Genomic DNA, 27408 nt, shown 5'->3' with positions numbered 1-27408 from the left:
CTGCGTCACCCACTTATGTAGCACTTTAAACAAGTCTCAGGCCTGCCATTGCAGCCGGTGTGTGCAGTTTTAAACTACTATTTCGACCTGGCAAAATATACTTTATGCTTGGCCTAAACCTTCCTTTTTAATACATGTAAGTCACCCCTAGGATAGGCACTGGACAGCCAAGTGAGCAGGAATCAGTGTATTTAAAAAGCTGGACAAGTACTTTTGGTTTTGCATGTCCTCGTAGTAAAACACTCTTACATTTGTTTTTAACTACTGTAAGGCCTACCTCTCTTGTAGGATAACTCTGGAGGTACCCAGTTTTTATTTGAAGTCCCCAGGCATTCTGCCTTCTCTGTCCTGGCTCCCGACTAACTACAGAGGGCATGCAGCCCTTGTGTGGAGGCAGGGCATAACTTTTTCAAGTGGAAGTGGGGCTGTGCTAAGCTCCTCCCTCCCATCCTGCCAGTGATCCCCATCCTCTGCATTTTTTTCAGTAGCTTACAGGACTGCTGATCCAGAAGGACCCCTCAAAATTAGTAATATAGCACCCCTCAGAAACACCTTTGGTTTTGCCTGCAATTGGAGAGACGTTCAATTGGTCTCCACTCCATGTAGTATGAGCGGTATATCTCCCCAACTCCCTTTGAGCAGGCTTTGGCTTCTGGCAGCATTAATGTGTTTTGGGGAGCAGTAGCTGCACTCAGGAGTGAGGCATACATTTGTGTAAAAAATCTTCCCAATATGGTTCTTCTTAAATGAGGACATAGTAAATATTCTCCCTTTGGTGTTATTGAATCATTGTAACCAAGGAAAGTTCAGAGCCAACGTATACATAAAAAAAGATTACAATTAAAATCCTCCCAGCTATTCTACAGTGGGGGAAATCTCTAATTATTCATATCCCCTTATCAACCTGAATGACTCACTAATAATTCAAACTATCCAAACATACCCTTCCGAATGAATGATCCTTTTATCATTCCACAATATGTTTCAAGGTGGTTTGATCTATCCAAAACAACTGAAGTGCTATTCACAATGCATAAATGTAAACAGTTCCCGGTTTTGAAATTATGTTTCTATGATGAAGACAAAGTTGTTTTAGTTCCAAATTACTAATTGCTCCGGACTTTATCAGGGCACACAATTATGTAATTGTGATTCACTCCTATTGAAGGTTATTAACAAGTCCGTAGATTTAGGAAATTCACTTCCAATGCCATTTAAAGAACAACATCCTGTTTTGGCCATTCCCATGAATTGCAATCAAATATGTGGCGGCTAAATTAGCCAAAAAGCTCTTTACTTCAAGATACGAATGATATTCTAGTCCACTTGCCTTCAGAAGATGGGAGAACTTTAATTTCTATTTTTGAATATGATAGGAAATGCATGACAACTTTATGTGCATTGATTTTGTAATAATGGTTATGAACATTAAGTATGTAAGGACAGGAAATAGTTTGTAATCGCTAGTGATGCACCTGTAGCTAGAACTACCCTTGGCTAACAAAAACGTCTTTCTATTTGTGAGTTTGAAAGCTAGAGACGGATGCTGGCCACAGAGTAAAAAAAGAAAGTCAACCCCCTACTTCTTCCTCTCCCGAGTATACAAAGGGTCTCACTCAGCAGCGGCCGGTGAAGGTAAGCGCGTGAGGCGGGGTAGGGACGGGCAGGGAAGGGGGGAAGTTGACAAACGAATAAAATAGGGAACATTAAATAAAAATAATAATCCTATTCCATCCTCTATCGGCTTCCCGCCCTCCCCATAGCGCTTACCTGCACCGGCCGCCGCTGATCTCACTATGGCAGGCAATTAAAAGCTGGGCCTGGTCAGCTGTACATAGGTAGTAGCCACCACAATTGCTATTTCAAGAAACATCTCTTAGGAGACAAACTCTGCCCCAACGTAGTTGGTTGTGTTATCGAATTGTTTACAATGCACTGAGTAATTGGCAATGGGCTGCTGCCAAACTGCCAGAGACCGAATAAAAAGCTGGAATTCACCTCCAGCTTATCAAACACCATCCTAAACACAAACCAACATGGACCATGCTGTTGTGGTCTTTATAGAACATGCAACTGACTTTTGGCCAATTCCCCCGGAGAACACTGCTACAGTTCTAATTTAGATAGTCTGTTTCATTACATGCCTTCTGTCAGTGTTCCTTTATCTCTATTAGAAAGTGTGAAGTTCCTAGAGCAGATGCAGAAATGCTGATATCATCATGGCTGGCCGCTCTGTAGGGTGACCTGGTTTTTGTTTACTTTAATGGGTGCAGCCATAGCAAGACAAGATGACCCCAAAAATGGAGTGGAGGCAGGTGCATTCGTTAAACTGTGTCATAGACTGCGCCACGCCCGGGAGAGTTCCTTGGAGGCCCGACTCTGGCAGGAAATACAGAAAAATCAGACCAACCACAAGCATCGGCAACTCCTGGATTACAGCCTACAGTTACTAGGTGCAAAAGAGCTCTGGGATATAAATCCATCTCTCCCGGTGCTAAAGTCCGCCATAAAAAATAACATTAGATTGTGGTCCTTTCACTCGGACAGGGCAATACTCTCAAAGAGGAGACACGCCTGGGCTGTAATCGCCAATTTTAAAGTGGGTATTCAGCCGCTCTACCTGTCAAGCACATACGCACTTTATTGAAAACACAAGTTTATGGCCTTGAGGATGGGAGAATGGCCCTTTCTGAAGAACCTCCCGGAATGGCGCCGGCCGGGTAGTAGTACGGAATGCAGATTGTGTGGCTACCATTCTGAAACAATGGAATATATCGTCTGTGCATGCCCTGCACTGCTCGCAACCAGACGGTCACTGTTGCGAGGCCAAGCAATAATGGCCGCTCTCAACCCTGACAACAGTAAGCTAAACATCGGGCTTTCGAAATTTGTCCATAAAGCGTCAACATTTCTTGAAGTCACACTCCCATCCAAACTCTCTCCACCATAGCAGAGCGGCCGTGTTAACAGACACAACATCCAAATCAGAGACTACAAGAAATCCAGAGTGGTGTACTGTATCAGAACATTATCAGATCTTAATGGCCCCCCAAATTTTAAGTCATTTTAAATTAATTGTTTTAAAACTCTTATCACAGTCATTTCTAATATTCAATGTTTGTCATGTTTTAAATTGTAAATGGTTTTTTAAACCAATCAATAAAGATTATTATTATTATTATTATTATTGTTTACAAAGATGAAGGCTTTATGTCAACATGTGGATGGAGCTGATATATTTCACACCTTGCTAGTTGGGTCTCACAGTAGTCTTAGTGTCTCCAAACTTTTTTTTGTTGATAAAATGAGACACAATCTGTGGTCAAACTGTACCTAAACCCCAGGAGTTGACCACAGATTAGGAGGGGTCTTGGCACCATAATTATCGACAGAGGTCACAACAGATTGTCGAGCTGACCACTCTCAATCTGAAAGTTGATTCCAGAGATCATAAATAAAGGGGTCCTTCAGTGATAGCACATATTCTGCTTCTACAGCAAAACTCTGAGATTTCTAGAAGAACTGGCTTAAGTCAGCTATTCAAAGGTATGCTGTGGGATCTATCCTAAGGAACTCTAACATTCAAAGTGCAGGTTTGCTCTTTAATACATTAGCTAAGGTTTAGTAAAGCACGTAGAAATAGTTTTGGGTGTTAGGGAGTTAGGATGCCAGAAACTCACTAGGAATGTTAGAAACATTTATTTTGTTTTCGCTGACAGTTACATACTTAACTACTTTTATTTTTGCAATCTGTGTAGCTCCCATACATATTTTATACACTTGACTGAGGATCTTAAAATAAACATTTTAAGCTACATATCCCCATTTCTTAGTGCTATCTTTGATTGTGTTATTCCTCAATAAAAGACTGTTTGGATTGCCACTGTCTCCCTGAGGGGCTGATAGTAACCTGAAAACAAGGCATGTGCAAGACTGCATAGTGGACTTGTGTTAGCGCTGCAATCCAACTGGATTTTTGATTGAATGTTGTTGTATTGAACTTAGTCCTTGCATCAAAGGCTTAGAAATCCGCACCCCACGACTCTGTGGACCCCCCAATTTTGTATCAGATGAGAACGAGCCCGTAGGTCAAATAGGACACAAAGAAGTTCTATTAGCCTACCACTTTGCTGCTTCTCATCATGTCTGCCTGGACACCGCAGAAACCCAGTGATGCAGAGAGAGCACCTAGAAGACTTTCCTTCCCTTTATCAGACAGAGATGAATGGCTTCCTCAAGAAACATCTACTGAAGGTGCTGGTTAGCCGTACCTGCACATTTCTCCCTGCCCTATCTTTTAGATTTGACAACTGTTGACCCAGCTTGTGTACAGAAGTCCTCCGCCAACTTGGAGCCCTATTGTATGTTATCTAATGTTAAAACTGTTTATAAAGCGCACGGCTCCTCAACAGAGTGTCCCGGTGCTGGCAGAGGGAGGACAGACACCAACTGGGGGCTACACGTTAAAAAGATTGCTTTTGAGTTTCTTCTCGAACCGTTATAGACTGTCTATCAGCCTATATAGCCTGCTACTTACTCAAATTTGGGATCCCGCTGAGTGTGGAGGTGCTGAGTCACTTAACCCCAGTTTGCCAGATATTCACATTTTAAGGAACCAATAAAACCAAAACATAATCCAGGAGATAGGCTTATCTTTCTGGACATTTTCATCTGTTTCCTATGCTGAGTTACTGTTGAATATGTGTGTTACTAACAGTATGATTGTGAACTTTATGGTTTGCAAGCCTCTAAAAAGTGATTGCAATCCTCCATTTTAAAATGTCGTGTTCATGATCAGGAAGTAATTGTTACATGTTTGCAAGTATTCTTTGAGTCTTTCCATTATTAAAGTAGCTCTATTACCAGTGTGTCGCTTGAATTGTATAAGAATTATGGTCTCTACTATCTATTAGTAATCTCAAATAGCATGCATTATTTAAAAGTAGGGTTTTGGTGTAGCACTGCAATTTGTTGTATTGCCATTTTCATTGATTATTGTGGTATGTATGCTTCTTTAACATTTGTCCTTCATTTTAACCCAATCAGGGTGAATAGAATTTCCATTGTAAATAGAGTCCCCAGTGTCCTACACTTTTGATTCAATGACAAGTGTGGTCTGTTTCTTGTATTTCTACCCTCAATGTACTAGGTGCAATGACACATTAATTATTGAGAGTGACATGTAATAAAACGTTTGTTGATTGAAAAGTGATCCGGTGGTTGTGATTGAGGTGGATAAGGAGGTTGAATGAGTAGTATAGGGCTGGCAGAATATAAATGACATGTGGATATATTTTCGCATGAATGTAATGTAGTAAGGTATTGAACGTGAATGCCTATGGAAAGTGTGTTAAAATATCCTCATTTTGATATGGGGAGGATTGGGTTATTTAGCGGTAAATTGAATGGTCACAGTTTGTTGAGAATGGAGAAGGAAACTTTGTAGCTATGTGTGAGAGAATGAATGTTACATATGCAGGAATGTATATATCAAAAAATCCCTCCAAGTACCGATTGAAAAGAGGTGGCAATGGGCACCTGTGAATTGCTTACTGAAATATGTGTCAATTTGTGAGATTTAAAAATGGACAAATTTTGAAAGAGCGGAAGCAATGTTGGGTGATTTAAGGTTATAATGCAGACAAACTTACACAGTTTAATCACAAACAGGCAGGAGAAAAGCAAAAAGTAGGGGAGGTTCAAAATGGTTTAAAATCAATTAATACGATTTGGGTCTTTGAGATCAACTATAAGTGATGTGGCTGTTCAGAGGCAGGAAAGCAGTTGTATTTGAGAAGCCGGAGTCAAAGTGAGGGTTGGTGAAACATTTGGAGACTTCTGAGAGAATCAGAGGAAAAGAAATGAAAAGAGTGGAAGATCAGAGCAATCTGAGGTTCTTACCCCTGTAAATTGTGGATAAATAGCAGGGTGTAATACAAAGCAAGGTTGAATCAGATGGTAGTAATGTGGTGTCGGATTTTCAATCAATCAGACGTTTTAATATTTTGGACGTCATCAGTGCTTAATTTGTAAAATAAAAAAGTGATGGGGCCATAGCTTGTACTCTGAATCTCACGGCAGGCACTGGAAATATGAGGGGTGCTGATTAGCAAGGCTGAATAGTCTTGATCCCATCTCATGCATTTTTGATCCACCACCAGGCACTCCCTGTCTCTTTATCCCACTCTTTCAGGCTCGTTTCAGCCCTGCTTTTTCCCTTTTATCAATTATTTTCCTTCTTCCTTCTCTGTGTGTTTTTTCTCTCTTTATCTGTGTGAAATTAGTGCCGGTTGGCCCCATCAGCAACCAATTTAAATTAAGCACTGGACATCATTTATTAGCAGTTCCAAGCAGATTGACACAATGCATATTCCATATCTTCTGCATCTAATCTGTTTCAAAACATACACTGAATGTATATATACATACACCACATCAACAGTACTCAAACATGCAGTAGAGGAAATACTCCATTACATACCTTAATAGAAGATGTAACAGGAAGCATGGGGTTAAATGTCAACATGTTAGCAAAGAAACAAACACAGTTTGTCAGATACAACAAAGTAGCACAATATGAATACTACAATATGTCAATTTTTAGAACTTAGCTCGAAACATCACCCCTATTAAGGCAACTAAACCTTTCTATTGTGTAATAGTTTTAATTCATATTAAAACAGACTCATTAGCCAGTTGAAAGTTTTTATTGATGGGCATTTCCATCTACTATTGTTGGTAAGCCGGTGGCAGAAAGTCCTCCATAGATTCTCATTGATGTATTTTTTCTTAATTTTTTACCTCTTAAGCAGTTGCCTCTGGCATGGGATAAGCCTGTTATGTGTAAAAGATATGTGACATAAACTCCACCATCTCTATGTGGCATGGTGGAATGTTCATGCATATCTGATCTAATCTAGCTTTAGGAAATTATTTTCTTTTTTCTATTCTATTCTTCTACAGTGTAGCCTTTGTGAATTAACTACTATTGGCCTCTACTACTTTTGGAGTGTAGCGGGGTGGAGCTCTGTCAGGTATTGGCAGGGCTGCTGCCATGCCAATCACGGTGTTCCTCTGCCTCATTTATAGTCAGGTAGGCTCCTCAGTTTCTATAGGTTTCTAAAAGTGTGGGCTCAGGTGGCTCCACCGGTGAAGATCAGTTTGCCAAACGGTCTGCAGGTCACAGTGGCGACAGCCCATTCCTATATAAGGCAAGGTTACCACCATTGAATTTCCCTGCCTGGGTCAGTGATGGAATCCATGGTGGATAGAGCAAGGAAAAGCAGATAAACAGTTCTCTTTACATGAAGGAAAAAAAACTCCATGTGTATTATTGGAAAAAAAAACTCCAAACAGGCTAAACAAACATGGTGCCCACTCTGTGTTCATCCATGTTTTCAGTATGTCTGCCTCACAAAATATTTGCAAACGTTTTGCTTCCTAAATTTGCCACAATTAAGTAATTTATCCTCAAAGAAAACTATTCGTTTAAAAAACAAAATTCAGGTAGTCTGTTTACGTTTTTGACAAATGTGTAGTGTCTCTGAGTTTAACGCATTCCTCCCTGACGCAGCCATCTTGGATGATGTGTTACTGTGTTCCCTTGTCCTGGGAGAAGCACCCTCAACCCCTTACATCTACAGTCCCAAAATGAAAGCACGGCACCCTTAGTGCTGCCAAACATTCACAAGTAAGTGATGTTACTCTTGATGCTTGCTCTGTTCAAACAGTGACAATTAATTTTAATGGCTTTATTGGCACTGACTGATCACATATGACCTGTTCATCCTCCTTTTATTTCCTCTACAGATGAGAGTTGGAATTTGATCTTATAACATAAGGCCGGGAGACCCCATGTGGGTAGCTGCGCGCCTTATAAATTCAACTACAAATACAAATACAAAGTTGATTTACTGCTTTGTTCATAACTGCGCTGCCAATACTCCGTTCACTGGCATTCTTCCTAGGTGCATCTTACTTTTGATAACAATTTAAAAAAATTGCAGAAGAGCTGCACCATAAGGGCTTCACTTTACATCAAGCCTGTAGCATTCCAGTGGTCCCACAAAGATCACACTGCCTGCTATGTATTGCTTTTAGCAGAAAGGGTACTGTTGGCAAGTGATTCTCATCTCGCCACCACAATTTGGCGCTGGTCTGAGTTTTGTAGCATAATTTTGATTGTTTTGGTCAATTTTTTTTCAGGCATTTAGGACTATTTGATAACATGCAATGAACATGCAGTTGCAATACTACCCCTTATTTGACTCAGATATATGACATGGCAGAGCATAGTTGATATCACTTACATATCCATTAAAGGTGCTGTGCTAAGTGTGGTTGGATATGTTGTCCAACTGAAGCCTCCTCCATATATGTAACTCCCCCATACAATATTTTATTGTCTGGACTATGGCAAGAGGTCATTTTTTGCGCTTGAGTTAGGTTGTCCTAATCTAACACCTTGTTATCATTTTGTACGTCTTTATTATTTGGTACTATTATATGCTACAAGTTTTCATACTCTGAGAACTCACTGTCACTTTATCCACCACTGTAGCACTTTTAATCAAGTATGTATTTGAGAAAATATGAAACTGTAATAGATTTAAATTTCAGGTTCCAGTTTACTATTTTGGACAAATTAACCAATTGTTGCTCTCTGATGTTTGCTTTGATTTCATGCTATTTAAATACAGACAGTGCCAATGCTGAGACAATTGTCTCAAAATTGTTATAAATTAATCCATAGGAACCATTGAAAGTATAAGAATGTGACCAGGTTCAGAGGAATATAGGATTGTCCATTTTGCTTCATATTCCTCAAATGTTTTATGGCGGCCTTTAGTTTTCAATAATTTGCAAATGGTAGTAAAGGAATCATGAAATGAGATAACTAAAGCCTCAACCAGTGTGGCCAAATCCCGAAGTCTCCAAGTTTTAAACATATCACATGTCCCTCGCACATGAGAAATCTGTCCATCCGTATGACAGCTGATTGGCCAGCCTAACTGTGGAATATGAAAAGTACAACAATAAATTAGATTAAACTTTTATACAAATGCATTGATTCATGATTCAATCACTGTTTTGCATTGTCAAAGATAAAGTCTGTACTGGTAAATAATTATAACTTATTGCCCAGGGAATATCGCCCAGCCTGTGAAAGAGCGGGCTTATGTGCATATGAATCCTTTAGATGGATGACAGAATTGATAACTGGCATAACATTTCTACCTCAGTAGAATTAGCCAGGTCTGGGGTGCCCATGAGCTGCAAGAGGGAGCTATACGGGCTTACAATGTGCCAGTGGCAGTGCAATGCAACGGCTGTCTTTGGAGCACCCTTCTTTTAAAGTGCCCCAAGTGCAACACTAGTCAGTAAGTTAGCTCACTGTGCCTACTACCTGCTATTTGTCTTATTCAAATTACATGTTTAGTTTATGACTGAGTCAGCCGGCTTTGCCCTTTCAAGGTCAATACATTTAAATTATTTTATTTGAGTTGGTTAACGAAAACATCTATGATTAAGTGCATAGAGAAAATACACTGTGAGGTGGTACTTTATAAATGATATGATCATTGACATTGAGGAGAGATTAAGGTAAAACTACAAGGTAAAATAAGATGCGTTTCCTGCAATGTGCGTTTCTTGCAATGTGCGTCTTTATTTTCATACTACAAGTCGTACAACAAAGTCATTTTAACTTCGATGCCTGATTGGTACTCTGATTGGTACTTAGGACTCTAAAGAATATTTGTAATTCTCGCATTTCAGTCCTGCTAAAAAGTTCCCAATTGCATGTGCCCTTTCCTAAAACTTTAAATCAAGTTTGAAAATAAATTGGTGCATTTGAGCTATTAGATAGTCAACAATAATATGGGCAATGATGGTGCAAGACACATCAAATGTGACATGGACTTAAACAAAGCCACCTGGAAGACCAATTTTTACATTTCGCTTCCAAATAATAGGCAAAGCTGTTTTTGCACTGAAAATGTCAGATTCCTTATTGTAACGTAACTGTGAATGTCGATTACATTGATACAAAGAATAGAGATGCACCACACCAATATTGTAATTTGAACAAAAAGTCCTATTCAAATTCATGGAATGATTCATATCTTCACTTTCTTTGCTTTTCTTAAAAACGTCATACGTATACAGTGAAGACAGCCAACGCATTTCGTCCCTAAAAATAGACTTCTTCAGGGCACAATTGGTATAAATATCCAATTCTCTAATCCGAGTACATCAAAAAGCCTTCACTTAGAGTCCTGATGAGCTCACTTCATATGTGGTCTAAATCCATACAACCGGTTATCCACACCAAATTTCTCAATATTTTCCAATCCTCCACTATTATCTATTGATCAGTGATCGTTAATCTCCATGTCAAGGTTCTGCTACATAGAAGATTCGGACCAATCTGCCCAGTATTGGCACTTCAATTGGTGCAGATAGCCAGACAAACCAGTTCCCTTAACTTTCCGAAGTTTTTGTTGCTACTCCACTTCATAGGGGCAACTTCCAGGCCAAATCAATAACCCTATTCCTAACAGTATTGGTACAACTTAATGACCTGAAAATGGCATTTTTCTTGCTTTTTAGATGACAGTGTGTTTTGCTATTAGCATGTGCGTCATGGTACTGCACAGGAATAGTGTCTTGTGTTTTTAAAGAGTCCTTATTGTCTGTATTTTGTTTTTTTATTGATGACACCATTTTCAACTATGGCACCATTATGTTTGACCAATGTTGGTAAGTACTTAAGCTTAATGTGGCAATAAAATTCACAAACAATGGTAACATGTGCAAAGGATGCCATTTCTAAAGTCCAGAGATATAATACAGTGCAAAGATTTGGTATGGTCAAGGAGAACCACAAACTGCATGCAGCATGAAAAGAGAGGTTTGTTTGGTAATGTATGTCAAGCCACATCTGGTGCTGAAAAACTCGAAAGCTGTTAAATTAGCATGTCAACATGAAACAGTGCATACATTCATGTGCCCTGCTTAGATACTTTTACCAGATGTTCTATGCGCTTCTGTTTTGATTGTTGTACCAGGGTTGCCAACTTTGGTCTACCAGGGCGGAAACTTTGCCCGATTTTCAGGATGCCCACGAGATGATTTTACATATAATTAATCTGAGTGTCATTCACATAATCAGTGGCTATCCTGAAAATATAGCATCCCTCTACCCTACTGAGATCAATGCTGAACTGCCCTAATGAAAGCCTATTTCTATCGATGCTCACATTACAATATTCATAAGAAATACATTTTCGAGGCATCAGCCACAGTAGTAAGACATAGACTTTACTGCCTATGGTTTTGGAGGAAGAACAGAAATGCCTGCAGCTTTCCATGTGATGTCCCGAAACTTATTTATCGGTCTTTTAAACTTGCTAAACAGACAGGCAACAGCATTTTAAGAGCACTAATTTCTACAGAATCTAAATTTCAGGACAGACGCACAAATACTGGGCAGAAATAGGGGCTACATCTATAAAATGGGGGGTGGGGGGGCTGATTTCGAAGATTGAAAGATTATGCCATCAGGACACACAATTTCAAAAAACCTTGATACGCGATTTGCCTTGCACAGTTTCGCCAATATTAGAGGTGGGCATAAAAATGTCAAGAATCGCGAAAATGTCAAAATGTAACCAATATTTCAATCAGCCTGTGGGCTGATCGTACAATGCTGCATAAAACTGCCAAAAACGCACTCTGCAGGCGAACCAGATAAACAAGCAGACTTTGGACATTTTGTTTAGTTCGATGGAGTTCTCCATGGCCAGAAAAGCGTGGCTTAGGAAGAACGACTGGCCTGAACCACAGACACACTCCTACAAATGTGGTTTCTCTGCATTTTGTGTCTTCCTTGAAGTTGTCGCCTTTTATTCATCCACGGCAGGCGGAAACTTGTCCCTAAAATGCTCCCGCCTACTGCAGAATAAAAAAAACAATTCACCCCGCCCTCACTACCTTAAACAACTTCAGTTTATGTTCATGTAGGCATGAACAAGTCATTGATTTAAGTCATTGATTTGAATGCAGTAGGCGCTATTTTGTAATATTTAGGCCGAAAATGCTACTGTCGCACTGCAGAGCAAAGCACATAGTTTTCTTTGTGTATTTGTTGCATGTGATTATTTTGCTGCAACATTTTCAGAGCACCGAAGTTCCCCAGATTCATACATGAGTTGCTTTATATCCTAGGTGTTTGCTTTATGTTCTAAAACTTATATTCCTGCTTACAATATATTATAAACCCAGGACTTCAAGGCCCAGAATGCAAAGCAGAAACCCTGGACTAGATGGCCAACTCAATTGTAGACCTGATAGACTTGAGTGTTATGTATTTTATCTTAAATGTTATTTTAGTTGCGTGCTTTGATGTAATGCGCTTTGAATCCTGATTGAATCCTAGCGAGTAGTTATACTTTATGAACAAAAACATGATTAAAATAAATTTAATAGATCCCACTTCTTTCCTTACTACCCTATGTCATTTCAATCATAAGATCCTTCTGCAGCTGCCTCTGTAGTCCACACCTGTGTAGACCTCCTCCCTCGAGCTCTCTTGCTAAATCGCCTCTGTGCAATTAATGACCGGTTTAGTATATATAAAACCGCTGACATGCATAAATCAATAAATATGCCAGGGAAACGTTTATACCCCACTCAACATTAATACATATTTATAGGGAAACGGCAGCATGTTATTACCAGTCAGAGACATACCTCAAAGTATGCATCAAATTTACTTTAAAAGGCTGGTAATTGTAAATAAAACTGAAGAAAGAGTTTGCTTTGAGCACGCCTTGGTGTGCTTGTGTGAACATTATTCTCCCGTCCCTCTGCTGGCTCAGTAAAGCTGTCTCAGAGATCCATCACTGCACAGGACAGTAATCAATAGAAGTGGTATATGTGCCAGAATGTTTTCAGAGCGTCATCACCCGGTGGAATCTCCAGTTCAAAAACACATTCGTGCTACAGCATCTATTAGAAACACTTCTGGCCGGTCAGACTGTAGGACCAACGGGGCAATTAGGCGCACCAAGAGAGTTTTAATTCACAAAGACATCTTTTCTTCTCCCAAATTCCCACTTGTTGTGCCAGAGACATTGATTAAAGAATAACATTACGTAAAACACACGTCATCAATAGGACAAGCACATGGAGACAAGTGTACACTCGGCATGAATGCCATGAGGGATGGATGAAGGATGGAAGGATGAAAAATAGCAAAAGAAACGAACCCCATGCAAAACACGAAATAAAAATGAAACTTAAAACCCAAATGTGCCGACATAAGCAATAGCAGGCATGAAAATGGCTGTTAAAGTGCTGTTGCATGTGGTTTTTAAGCAATTCGTTTTTTCAACGAATCATCAATGTGTTATATGCACCAAGCAGATGACCGTAAAATGAGATATGCAGCAAAAACACGGTAGCCCTCCAAGCATTGCTGGAATGTAAAACCCTATGCATTTTACAGTCTCAACATGGTGTATATAAGCTTTCGTAGGAGTGGAGGGATGGCATTATCTTGTAATAATGCCATTCGCACTTGGTGAATGTTGACAAGCGGCGTGGCTTGATGATGAAGCGTAGCATTCGGTGGAATGGTGAACAAAAATAATCGGAATTCAATGAAAAATAAAATTAAAAAAAAAGAATAAGTTGAGAAAGTGACATATATGCACCATGGCATCAGCGTGACCATAAAATGCAAAAAGGCAATGGGAGTGATATGATAACAAACCTTGGAGAAATATCGCATCCTTGCTGCATAAAGGCACCCAGGGAAAACCAAAGGCTGTTAAATATCCCAAACTCGTTTGGAGGGTCGGGAGGGTTCTGAGGGTCACGGGTTTCATCGTTGTCTTCCATGTGCCACTCATAAGGGCTGAAACGGCTCACTAGGAAAAGAACTACGCTCACTCCAATGTAAGCAAAGACTATACACATCCAGATCTCATAGGCCAAAGGATCCAGAAATGAGAACACGCCCGGTTTGGACTTTTGCGGCTTCTTGATCATGATGCTGATCCCTAGACTCATAAAGGGTTTCGAAAAGTCGATTACTTCTTCCCGTACCAGTGTTATTGTGAGGGGGGCAACAGCTATGTCTGCTCTCTGTGAAGGGAGATAAAAAATAACATTGTTAGTCCAAAAGAGAACAGTAAAACCACAGAAGTACAAAAAAAACCATGCAAGTCACATTACGTTGTATAGTAATTGCATTTGAATAGCGCTTACTGCTCTCCCTGACAACATTAGATAACAATGGGGTGACCCAAAATAACCCGAAGGATCTGGTGTAGCCTATGATACAGACAACAGTGGTCCACTTAGAAAGAAACAACGAAAAATAGTTTTTATAGTGGAGGGCCAAATTAATCAGTTTTTCCTTATTTCCTTTAGATAGTCCAACTTTGATTCAATCAAAAATTAGAGGTAAAATTAAAGACACACACAAGAGAATTCTCTCTGGGAGTGTGGAAATTGTATTCCAAAACAGTAATATAAATACATAATTTATATTCAATTCTTAGCTCCAGAAAGATTTTGGTGAGAAAAGGTGCTCAGAGAAGGTGCTCGTGCAGGTTCGAAGAAAAAGGAAAAAGGGGAAGTAGGGACATATACCATATTGTTTTACATAGAGGCCTGTTTAACATAGTTAGTTCCAAAAAAAACAAATTTAGTTTCATCAGATTGAGGTAAATTTATTTATCTCAAATTGCCACCCCAGTGTGGACCATCTACATAATCCAGGTCTTTCATATAATGCCAACTTTTCGACCTGGCAGAGGGGAAAAGGGCCAGTAGACATCTCAATAATGGGTCTTCTTCAGGACTAGGTGAGTGATGTGAAAAACTTCCTTACAATGCATGTCTTCACCTGTGAATAACCATCATCCATGTGTGGATGAGTCACTCATATTATCAATAGTGAAGGCTGATAGGCTCCTCATTTTGTGGCCAAACTAAATCCACCTGAGTGAACCAGATTAGTTTGATTTTTTCACGCACAGACTGTTTTTTAACCCCTTGCGTGCTGCCATCGGCCGTTGGCCGAACTGTGGTAAATAAATAAATAATACCTCTATTTTTGAATAAATAAATGAATAACAGATAGCTCAATAAATAAGAGTCAAGATTCGAGGTAGTAGGAGTTTTGCAGGTTTAATACAGCATAAGGACAGGAACAGGACAACCTGCACAGGAATAGGATGGCAGCGCTGCCGGGGGCAGGATCGGAATCGGCGTAATCGGCGTAACATTTAATAACAGTGCACGATCATATATACTAAAACAGTTGCATTACAATACATACGATAGGCGGAGCAGTGGGTGTGGTCAATAGCAGTCGCGAAAGATAAGGGTGAAAGTAGGTGTAACAGGGCGTATACATAGACCTGTGATGCAAACGTAACAGAATATGTCATGAATGGGGCGGAAACATGGAGGGGGCTACCTAAGGAGCCGGGACCTCTGACCTGATGGTGCGCGCAAACTGGCAATGACGTGTTACTAGGAGAAGCTGGGGGCTACGAACTCTGTGCTAGGAGCAGAGACTGAAGTCTGGAGAGTCAGGGCGACATGTACCTAAGCAGTATCTAGTATCTGATGTTTAGAGAACATGTTGATAGAATCCAAAAGTTATCGGGGTAAAGGCTAACAGACTCTAAGACTAGAGCATGCATTATTCTACATGTAGTGCGTGATGAAGAATATTAAATGACCATTAAATGCAGTATTTCTCTTACATGGAGACGTAAAGGCTAGACAATGACGGAAACTATTGATGCAGTTCAGTAGCTTAGGAATGCAGAGAAGGAGGGCTGAACTGATAACTGGAATCATAACATACTCTTGGCAGACTCAGAGGCAGAGCTAGGCTGAGCCGGGCACTGCGAGGCAGGAAGTAAGTGAAGGGTCGAGGATACAGGTGGGGGCTGTATCGCTCCTCAGCGAGGCTTCAGGAGACAGGAGCTGAATCTGGTGTCCGGGCCCTTTTGAGGCCTAGAAACGGGGACTTTACAATGGAATAACGTGCACACTGAGAAACGTGGCAACGTAGCTTTACATAGGCCTGATATTCGTAGTATTCACGAGAACTGGAAACTGACATACTAGAGGTGGACACAACTGTAATTGCGTCTTTAATCAAACATGGGGAATACATATGCATATTAATCATGCACAGATAACATATGATGGAGGACGCGTAGGGACACAGAACATGGCAAAATTTACTTTTCCACATTCCCTCCTTGTCACTACGTTTCCTTCAGGAAACATCAATATTCATGATACCATCTATCATTTCATACAGTATCATTTGCTCGTCTCGAATTTTCTTGGAACGGGTTTTAGAACGGGGCTGGGGACTAGGAATACAAGAGGTAGCACAAATGCCGCAAATCGCAGGGCCACATTGTATACAGAGGCAGCAGCTGAATATGATCGCTACTGTAATACCTAGAAAGGACAAGACTTTCCATCCCCAAGCGGAAATTATAGTCCAGAACCAACCGGACCATGTCCAGGTGCCTGGATCTTGGTGTAACAGATGGGCAATTTTATGGAGTCTGGTTATAGCTGAATAAACAGACGGCGCGTTATTTGGAATGAAAATGCAGCAACTAGATCCGATGACTCTACAGGCCCCGCCCCTATCGGCCAATATGACGTCAAGGACGAGACGATTCTGGAGCACGACAATTCTCATAAAGGATTGTTCTTCGGTTAAATTACTTAGAGCAGAAGTAGTCTCAATTACTACTGCTTCGAGTGTTCTGGTTAATCTACGTATCAGTTTACTATTCACGACTGTACCTAAATAAGGGAAGACACCTTTATTGATATCTATATATTGTTCTAGAGCAGTTTCAGTATAATCGACAATCGGGAGGTTTCTCTTGTGTCTAGTATGTACTAGGTGGGAATTCCTATGGTAGTCGGGTGGGGCTAGAAAAACCGGTGGCAGTAGGAAGGCAATGTAACAGGTTCCCTCCCAATCGAGGGGCAGACGAACATATGCGGTCTGACCACAAATAAAATAAGAATGACGTGAAGCTTTGAAAATAGATTTCCCACTGTCACTATACTTGACAATAGTAGTACAATCACTATGTCCTACATGTACGGAACCATTATTTCGGACACATAATTCACCTTTGACTGGTAGTACTGAAATAGTAGGTAAGTCTGGAGTAGTATCAGACTGAACATTCAGGACCATGAAATTCGAAGAATAATTACCTAAATTGTAAACTTCGTTTTCTAGATCTAACCCTGTTCTGTGGGGAAGACCTTGCTTGTCTGGGAAACATGTACTGTTAAGAAAAGACATATCTGTTGAGGATGACGTTAACGTGGACCATGCTCCACACGAACCATTATGTGAAAATGGATAAGGAAAGAGTGGCAGAACTCCCTTCGGTGTCTGAAAAGGGGGGAGTCGACCACACACCCAACAATTAGTGGCATTGCTGGTCTGGTGTGAATAATGTAACATGCGGATAAAAGAATTATTACGCATAGCGAGGCGGTAAGAGAGTTCATGAGGAGGCAGATCACTAAACGTGTGCTCTACTGTAACATTAGAAGACTTATTTACATGAGAAACTGGAAAATACAGGTAAAATGCATAACTGGTGCAGGAAATCATAATACTGAGAAATAATATGAAACATAGAAAAACGATACATCGGATTGAGTTTTGACTAACTCTCTCACTATGGGGGTCTATTTTATACATGTCAGAAACCGGTCTAACCGTTTCACCTAGGGGAGGACTTAGACAATCAAACTGGCTGACTTATTTTACTAGACCTTAACTTGAGCTTATACTCCTGTTGCGGAGTTGTCTCTAACTGGGAAGGGTTCGTAGCAATGTCTTTTGCGGGACAGTCCTTAAGAATAGTACTTTGGCAGTCTTTAGAATCCTGGGAAATGTTCTTTGAGACTGGCTTCAATCCATAAAATTTTTTAATATGCGAAAGATGCACCCAGCCTTTGCGTCCCTCCAACTTCACGGCTGTACGGGTGGCGAGGAGGACCTGTCGGGGCTCCTTCCAGCGAGGCTCCAGTGGACTTGAGCGATCGAAATTTCGCACTAGGACCATGGATCCGGGAACGATTTCATGCGGTGCCACCTCAGTATTGTCTGGAAATGCGGCGGCAACCTGTGAACGACAAGAGTTGAGGGCAGACATCAAGGAAGCTAGGTAATCTGTCAGCATATTACTTGAAACATCGGTAATACTTCGAGGTCTAGGTGTACCCCACATGTTAGGGGGGGCGGCCGAAAACGACCTCATACGGGGACAGACCTGATCTGGAATGTGCGACCATGCGCATATAGAACAAAGCGACTGGCAGAGCTACTAGCCAGTCCACACCTTTCTCTTGACGAACCTTTGCAATTCGGATTTTCAGGGTCTGATTATGTCTCTCTACGAGACCGGCTGCTTCAGGATGGCGTACACAATGGAACTTCCACTGGTACCCTAACAATAGGGAAACATGCTTCATGAGTTCAGATGAGAATGGCTGGCCGTTATCAGAATATACGACTCTAGGGAGTCCATAACGGGGGAAGAACTCACGAACCAACTGCCTGGCAGTAGTCGCGGCTGTATAATCTGGAACTGGATATGCTTCTGTCCACCTGGACAAAGCGCATACAACTACAAGGACATACTTGAAACCTCGACATCGCTCCATCTGAATATAATCCATCTGGAGGACTTCAAAAGGGTGGTCAGGGGGCTGGAATCCACCTTGTTCCACCGGGACACTTTTACCTGGATTGAACTGACAACATATCATACAGGTACGGACTTTCTGCTTGGCTGCAGCTCGTAGATGCTTGTTGAACCAAATATTCTGGATACTGTCTAACATAGCTTTCTCTCCTAGATGTGCTGGACTATGTGCGGTATTGATAATGACTTGAACCATAGAGTCGGGGAGAAACCATGTGGCTTTACCCTTCGTTACCCATCCCTGATCTGTCTGGACCCCTCCTTGTTCGGACCATTTCTTGATTTCATCGGGAGTAGCATGTAACTGGATATCTATGACATCTTGAGTAGGGTCCTTAACTGTCATACAGGTAGTCAGATCTGGAGTGTATGTCGGTGTCTTATTAACTGGAATGTCTGGAGTCTGAGCTGTAAGCTTGGCTGTTCGATCTGCTAGATCATTACCTTGGGAAATAGTGTCAGTAACTTTCGTATGTGCTTTGCACTTCATGATAGCAATGGATGTCGGTAAATGTATTGCATCTAACAGAGCCTGAATGAGGAGACCATGCTGAATCTTGGTTCCGTGAGAAGTCATGAAACCTCTCTCCTGCCAGAGCACTCCAAAGTCGTGTACGACTCCAAATGCGTAACGTGAATCGGTGTAAACATTAACTTTCAGGTTCTTGGCGTGAATGCAGGCTTGTGTCAGAGCAACTAGCTCTGCTGCTTGAGCAGACAGGGTGTCAATACGGTGTGTTTCAATAACTTCAGTGTCGGTAGTCACTGCATACGCGGCTACTAGTTCTCCTGTACTTGTTCTCATGCATGAACCATCCACATAAAGTGTCAGGTCGGGATCTGGTAATGGAATATCTGTCAGATCTTGTCTTGGCTTTGTCATGATGTTAACTACTTCCACACAGTCGTGTGTGGCAGGATTTGGATTAACTGACGGTAACAGTGTAGCAGGATTTAGGACGTTGCAGCGTCTGATTTCTATGTGTGGCTGAAACAGTGTCAATTCATAACCTGTTAAACGTGCAATTGTCAAGTGCTGAGTTTGTGTTCGGTTTAAAAGAACTTCCACGGAGTGTGGGACTTGTACTGTCAGGGAGTGTCCTAAGACTATGGAATCACTTTGTCTGATAGCTAGGGCTGTGGCTGCAACTGACTTGAGGCACGCAGGCAGAGCCTGGGCTACAGGATCTAATGTGCTCGAAAAATAAGCACAGGGCTTGTATTGTCCTGCTTGGTCTTGTGTGAGGACAGATAATGCTGTACCTTCGCGTTCAGTGACAAAAAGTGTAAAAGGCTTACTGTAGTTCGGTGTAGCTAGAACCGGAGCTTGACATAGGGCTTTCTTTAACTCATTAAAACTAAGTGTATGTTCAGATGTCCAAGGGAGGACAGTCGATACGGCTGCCTCCTGTGTCGTTAACTGTATCAGTGGCTTGGCTAGAAATGCATACTGCGGAATCCATTGTCTGCAGTAAGAAGTGAGGCCAATAAAAGCACGTACCTCCTTCTGGGTCTTGGGCTGAGGAAGACTCGCTATTAACTGGATACGGTCAGGTGTCAACTGCCTACCACTCTTGGACAGTAAGTGTCCTAAGTAGACCACTTGCTGGACACAGAATTGAAGCTTAGAAGGGGACACCTTGTGCCCCATCTCGGCAAGGAAATACAATACTGTAAGTGAGGCTCGCTCGCAAGCACGTTCAGAACGGGCTGTGATCAGTAGATCATCGACATACTGGAGCAGGGCAGTGTCAGTTGGCATGTGAATATTGTCTAGTTGTCTCTTAAGTGCTTGACTGTAAATACTAGGACTTTCTGTGAAACCTTGAGGAGCTCGTGTGAACATATAGCTCCTTCCATTTAAACAAAATCCGAAAAGAAACTGGCTGTCTGGATGAATGGGAACACTAAAAAATGCGTTCTTGAGGTCTATGACTGTAAAAAATGAAGCTTCGGAATCAATGGCTGTCAATAGGGAAGAGATATCTGGGACAACTGGGTACTGGGGAATAATACATTTATTAAGTTCTCGGAGATCAATCACTAATCGATATACTGGGGGTGCATTTGGATCAGTACGTTTCATAACAGGAATGATCGGAGAATTGCATACATTGGAGTCAGTTTCTACAACTACTCCTTGAGCCATGAGCTCATCAATAATTTTGGATAAGGCTGCTACAGCCTCAGGTGGCAATCTGTACTGTCTGATTCGTGGCAGGACTACACCTGGCTTGAGAGTCACACGATGGGGTGTGATTTGCATATAACCAACATCAGTTGGACCTTGCGCCCATAGATGCTGCGGGACATTGGACAATCTTGGATCAAAATCTCGTAATACATAGTGACCCTTGAAGTCACGTAGGAACAATCGTATTCCCTCTGGGGAACAGCATATAACTGCACCTAATTCTTTCAGTGTTTTAATGCCTAATAGATTTTCTGGACATGACTTAGTAAGTAACAGGTCAGTAGTGCGGGACAATGGACCTACTTCTAGAGTAACTGGCTTTGAAATTTCATTTACAATAGGTTTTCCTGAAAATCCAAGGGAAACATTTCTAGAGCCTGAGAGCGGAGCCCCTGGAACTTCGGCGTGACTTATAGTGGTCCTACTTGCCCCTGTATCAATCAGAAACTTTCTGTCTTTCCCTAATACTTGACTATGAACATAGGGACCTTCTTGATCTACAGGTATCTCGATGAGAGGCAAGCCTACCTCCCTCTCTAGGCTGTTTCATGAATACGGCTGATACTCTGGATACTCGGACTGTGCATACTGATACATCTGCTGTGTAACATGCTGTGTTGCAGCAATAGGCTGCGGTACAGTAACTGTCTGTGGTGCATTCTGTGGCTGAGAAGTCTGTGAAACTTGTTCTTGTCTAGGCGGACGTGGTCTTTCTTTAGTCTTACCAGTAGCTATGTTGTGTTTCAGAACTAAACGCTCGTTTATAAAATGACCTGGCTGTTTACAATAATTGCATGTCCCTTTAACGGGAACTGCAGGATGACTGGCTTGATTCGGACCCCTCTTCTGACTGTCTTGAGGAACAGATTGTGCAACTAGTACTTTCATTTTCGTGTCTTTCATACGTTTCCTTTCATGTTCTTGCTCTTCTCTGATTCTATTCTGGTGATATTGAAGCATCTGTAACATCTGGGACGGGGTATTAGCTTGCCAGGTACTTTCGACCTTCAAAACTCGATTCTTAACTTGTGGACTTGAATTCTCGACTAATTTAGTAACAAAAAGATGAGGGTATGACTCACTACTTGTCTTGAGGCCACTGTTTATGATAAAACATTTTTCAAATCTAGAATAAAAATCACTAGTGTCTTCGTCTTGTTTCTGTTTACAGGCTGAGATTGCATCCCAGTCTTCCTTTTTAGTTGCTAATAGTCTGGGCAAAACTTGTATTAATAATTCTGGTAATTCTTTACATTTATCTCCAAGACCGGTACCTGGTACTCGTGCCTTGTCTTCAGCTTCTAGGACTGCCCAATCGATCTTTTTCTCTCCCACCTCCAATTCTTTTTCCTTGAGTTTCTCATATACCCCTGCGGGCAACAGGACTTTTAACATTTTAATAATATCTGGATACGTGTATTCTCCCATACGGAGCATGTCTTTTAATTCTCGGTGGAACCCTGCTGGATCTTTGTCATGACAGGGAATTAACTTTTTCATCTCTAAGAGTTCCATCTTTGTGATCGGGGTGTAAACAAACACTCGTTGCATTTCACCACCGTCTGTCTTAACTGGATGCACTTCTCGTAACGGATTCTGTCTGTCTATGTAAAAGGGTTTACTTTCTGGGGGTGAGACATGAACAAAATGCGGGTTCAAAAACATACTATATTTGTGGTGCTGTTCTAGAATGACACTAATTAAATCAGTACCTAAACCTTTCCATTTATACTGGAGTAACTCGTTCAGGACATCATGTAACGGACCTGGATCAGAATGTTGACCCTCATACAATGTAATGAGGTGCTGAATCATATACATACCCGCCAGTCGCTGCTCGGCTGGGGGCATTTTCAGAAACATTTGTGCCACTATTTCGTCTGGAAAAGTGGTAGAATCAGTAGTCCATCGGACTGCTGATCGGACTAGTTCTTGTTCATGCATGGTACTTAACTCGCTATAACCGATTCGTGATTTCAGAATGTGATCGGTGGCTTGAAATACTTGTTCTAGAGAACCTTGTTCTGGTGCTGAATGGTGAAAAACTGGCTTGTGTTCTAGACGTAAATGGCGATCTGGGAATCTAGATTTTCCTACATACGCTATTCTGTCGGGATTCTCGTCCTCTACCTCTTCTGTAGAAGAGTCGTTTTCTTTCTCGCTTACTTGTGCTGCTTTACGTTGATCGTGTAACCTTATTATTTCTTTACGAATTTTCTTGTACATACTCTCTATACTACCGATAGTCTTGTGCTTACCCTCGGCTATATTATCACTCCACCTTGTCAGGACTTTCATTTCGGCTCGATCTTTGGTCGGATAATCTTGTTCCCTTATTAGACAATTAATCAGAAACTTTAATAGCATGAGCTGGACTTCAACTTTTCTTTGGCACATGACGTCACTAATACTTTCTGGATCATTCCCTGTACGGATGAAACGATATATTCTGTCTAGATCTTCTTTCATATCTGGTAGGGTAACTAGATACTCGGTCACCTTTCTTACGCGTAATGAATATAAAACCATACTATCCTCGCCTGGGACTGGATCATAGCCACATTCGTTAAGGGCTTTTCTTATTTCTGCAACAGACTGATATCTGGGCGTACGCTGTGACGCTTGTGCATGTAATTCGGCTAACGTTAAGCGCTTGTGTGGCGGCGGGGTTTGAGGAGGACCTCCCCCTGCGGCCCCTAAACTAGAGTCGTCTACTGATGCTCTTCGTCCTGGCAGAGTGGGAAATGGAAATGCAGACTGGACTTGTATGGCGGGCTGGACCGGGGGTACCGTAACAGGTACTCCGGTGTCTGGAGGAGCGGGAAGTGCCTGATTTACAGGGACTGGCGGAGTAGTAACAGGATTTGCATATTCTGGGACTGTGTCGTCCAAATAGGACGAGATGAAAATATCAGCTGCGGTCGGTTTGTGACGTAGCTTGGTCGGAACTAATGGTGGCGGAAAGTTACTGGATGCCTCCGGGGTCGCTTTTGGCAAGCCCTCGGCAAGAAGAGGATACATACCCTTAATAAGAGCATGCCTCTGTCTGTCTGACTGTTCGGTTTTAACTCGTTCACCAATCTCGATTAATTCCCTTTCTTGGGCTCGTTCCAAGGATTCTCTACTTAATTCTGACTTTCTGATTTCTTTTTCGGTTCTTTTATGAGATTCTTTGCGCCATAACTCGATGGCATCTTTCTGTGACTGTCTGGCTTTCTTTTTCCATAATGCTTCTTCTACTCTCATGATGCACTCGGCATCCCATGTGCCTGACACAGGCCATCTATACTTTTCCTCTAACTGTTTGGTATACTCGACCCATAAATCTAGATACAATATGGCGCTTATGCCATGCTTCTGATACATAAAATGACCTGGACTGTCCCTAGGCGGGACAGGAACTGCTGCTTCTAGCAGACCTTTTCTAGTTCTCAACTGACGCAGTTTTGAAAAGAGCGGCATGACTGAACTATAATCTGGACACAATACAATACATAATAAACACGATAACTACTTCACACTCATACCACGACATCAAAGTACGTGAAGAACATTTAAAATAACAGTTCGAACAGAATACCACCTGGAATACGGAAAACAGAATACATGAATTTTCTCGAGAACAGAACTGACTAGAACAGAAACTAGATGCACTGCTGAAACAGTACGAAACTTACCGGTCTCATAAAGAGACACGTCAGGACCCGCATCCACCGAAGTGGACACTTCGTTTTGTGGGTCTGTGTACCACCAACCCACGGACCAGAGTCAATTAGATCGACCCTGTCTAGATACTACCCCAGTAATGGTACTCACCGGGCAGCAAGAACGGAAGGCCTCAGACTGGACGGGACTGCTTGGACGCCGGACGGACGAACTTCGGACTTCTGTTACGGGTGGGCCTCCGGATACCTCGGACCTTGGACTCTCGGCTTGGGCTCTGGTCGGGACTCGCCGCGTTCCTCCACCGTCTCGTCTGGATGCTGGACCGCCTCCTCCGTCTCCTCCGTGGGCCTGAGGGATACTTGTAGCAGAAATATCTGCCGGTGCGCAGAAGAGTTCCGTCACGACTGCAGAGGGTCAGGGGGTCGGCGTGGCTTCACCGACGCGTGGGGAAAGGGCAAGTTCCTATTCGGGCGCCATTATGTGGTAAATAAATAAATAATACCTCTATTTTTGAATAAATAAATGAATAACAGATAGCTCAATAAATAAGAGTCAAGATTCGAGGTAGTAGGAGTTTTGCAGGTTTAATACAGCATAAGGACAGGAACAGGACAACCTGCACAGGAATAGGATGGCAGCGCTGCCGGGGGCAGGATCGGAATCGGCGTAATCGGCGTAACATTTAATAACAGTGCACGATCATATATACTAAAACAGTTGCATTACAATACATACGATAGGCGGAGCAGTGGGTGTGGTCAATAGCAGTCGCGAAAGATAAGGGTGAAAGTAGGTGTAACAGGGCGTATACATAGACCTGTGATGCAAACGTAACAGAATATGTCATGAATGGGGCGGAAACATGGAGGGGGCTACCTAAGGAGCCGGGACCTCTGACCTGATGGTGCGCGCAAACTGGCAATGAAGTGTTACTAGGAGAAGCTGGGGGCTACGAACTCTGTGCTAGGAGCAGAGACTGAAGTCTGGAGAGTCAGGGCGACATGTACCTAAGCAGTATCTAGTATCTGATGTTTAGAGAACATGTTGATAGAATCCAAAAGTTATCGGGGTAAAGGCTAACAGACTCTAAGACTAGAGCATGCATTATTCTACATGTAGTGCGTGATGAAGAATATTAAATGACCATTAAATGCAGTATTTCTCTTACATGGAGACGTAAAGGCTAGACAATGACGGAAACTATTGATGCAGTTCAGTAGCTTAGGAATGCAGAGAAGGAGGGCTGAACTGATAACTGGAATCATAACATACTCTTGGCAGACTCAGAGGCAGAGCTAGGCTGAGCCGGGCACTGCGAGGCAGGAAGTAAGTGAAGGGTCGAGGATACAGGTGGGGGCTGTATCGCTCCTCAGCGAGGCTTCAGGAGACAGGAGCTGAATCTGGTGTCCGGGCCCTTTTGAGGCCTAGAAACGGGGACTTTACAATGGAATAACGTGCACACTGAGAAACGTGGCAACGTAGCTTTACATAGGCCTGATATTCGTAGTATTCACGAGAACTGGAAACTGACATACTAGAGGTGGACACAACTGTAATTGCGTCTTTAATCAAACATGGGGAATACATATGCATATTAATCATGCACAGATAACATATGATGGAGGACGCGTAGGGACACAGAACATGGCAAAATTTACTTTTCCACAGAACGGAGCACTACCTCGCTAGTGCTGCCGTCGGCCAACGGCCGACGCGGCCCCGGCCATTTTGCGGAAGTGCCGCACTGCCGCGAAATCGCGACCGTGGAAAAGGGGTTAACAGGACTGACAATAAGGGATCAGATAAGCTCATCCTTGGTTCCAAGATCCATTGGTTGGCCCATTAACACAACAGGACAGTCGCACTCTGTGGCCAGTGGGCATGTTGATCTGATGGCTGCTTTATCTTTACGTCTCTCGGGGCCGCTCATTTGGTTACAGTCATGGTAGAAGGGATACATTGTAGCTGTGTAATTTAGCGGAACAGCTTGGCTTGACGCATTTGTCAAAATTCTGTTTCTCTTGGCATGAATATGTGAATGATGCTTTGTACATTGTTTCATGGCCTGAGGTGATTAAAGCACAGACAGGTGTTACGTGGGATTTTTTGTCCCAAGGGAATGTTTTGGATTGATACATTTTGCTGGGTAAGAATACGCCCCAACTTGCATGTTTGGTTATAGCCAGTAATTTGTGAAGTGATTGACTACTTTCAGAGGGACTAATTGGGATATCTGGAATATTCCCGCAGATTGAAATGGATTGATTTTACCTCTACAGATCGATTGATGTTGAAATAGTTTCCTAAGGGGAGCCTTTTACCTTCTCAGAGTATGGAGGTTTTTTAGCCCATATGTTAGCATAAATTAGGAATGGCATATAGCTGTTTTCATAGGTGGAATGAGTTTGGTCACAGAATGAGGAGTCTATCAGCCTTTCCTGTCTGTTGAAATTATGAGTGACTTTTCAACACATGGATGATGGGTATTTCCAGGTGAGGCCATGCAGCATAATGAAGCTTTTCACGACACACATAACATATTTAGTAATTTTTAATTAGTTGGGAATGTGTTCCTTTCTTTTTTAGGTTGCTACTTCTTTACTCACTTCCTGAAGAAGACCTGCTATTGAGGCGTTTACTGGCCCTTTATCTCCCTGCCAGGTCCAAACAACGACATTATATGAAAGGCCTGGATTCAGAAGATGGTCCACAGAGGGGCAATGTGAAATTAACAACTTTACCTCAATCTGATGAAAC

At 42.0% G+C, this 27408-nt stretch overlaps 1 protein-coding gene across 3 annotated transcripts in view; it reads right to left on the bottom strand.

Moving 5' to 3' along the window:
• The window catches only part of GRIA3 (glutamate ionotropic receptor AMPA type subunit 3), a 1208798-nt gene that overhangs the window by 301240 nt on the left and 880150 nt on the right, over nucleotides 1-27408 (bottom strand). For all 3 annotated transcript variants that reach the window (XR_013610694.1, XM_078688743.1, XM_078688742.1), the window contains exon 11: nucleotides 13778-14151. Coding sequence is in view for 2 of the 3 variants with exons in the window: in XM_078688743.1 (XP_078544869.1) it covers nucleotides 13778-14151 (374 nt within the window). In the remaining variant the exon portion in view is untranslated. The remainder of the gene's footprint in view (nucleotides 1-13777; nucleotides 14152-27408) is intronic.

The sequence above is a fragment of the Lissotriton helveticus genome, chromosome 4_1, assembly GCF_964261635.1.
Source record: "Lissotriton helveticus chromosome 4_1, aLisHel1.1, whole genome shotgun sequence".
NCBI lineage: Eukaryota > Metazoa > Chordata > Amphibia > Caudata > Salamandridae > Lissotriton > Lissotriton helveticus.
This window is presented reverse-complemented; position numbering and strand designations above follow the sequence as displayed.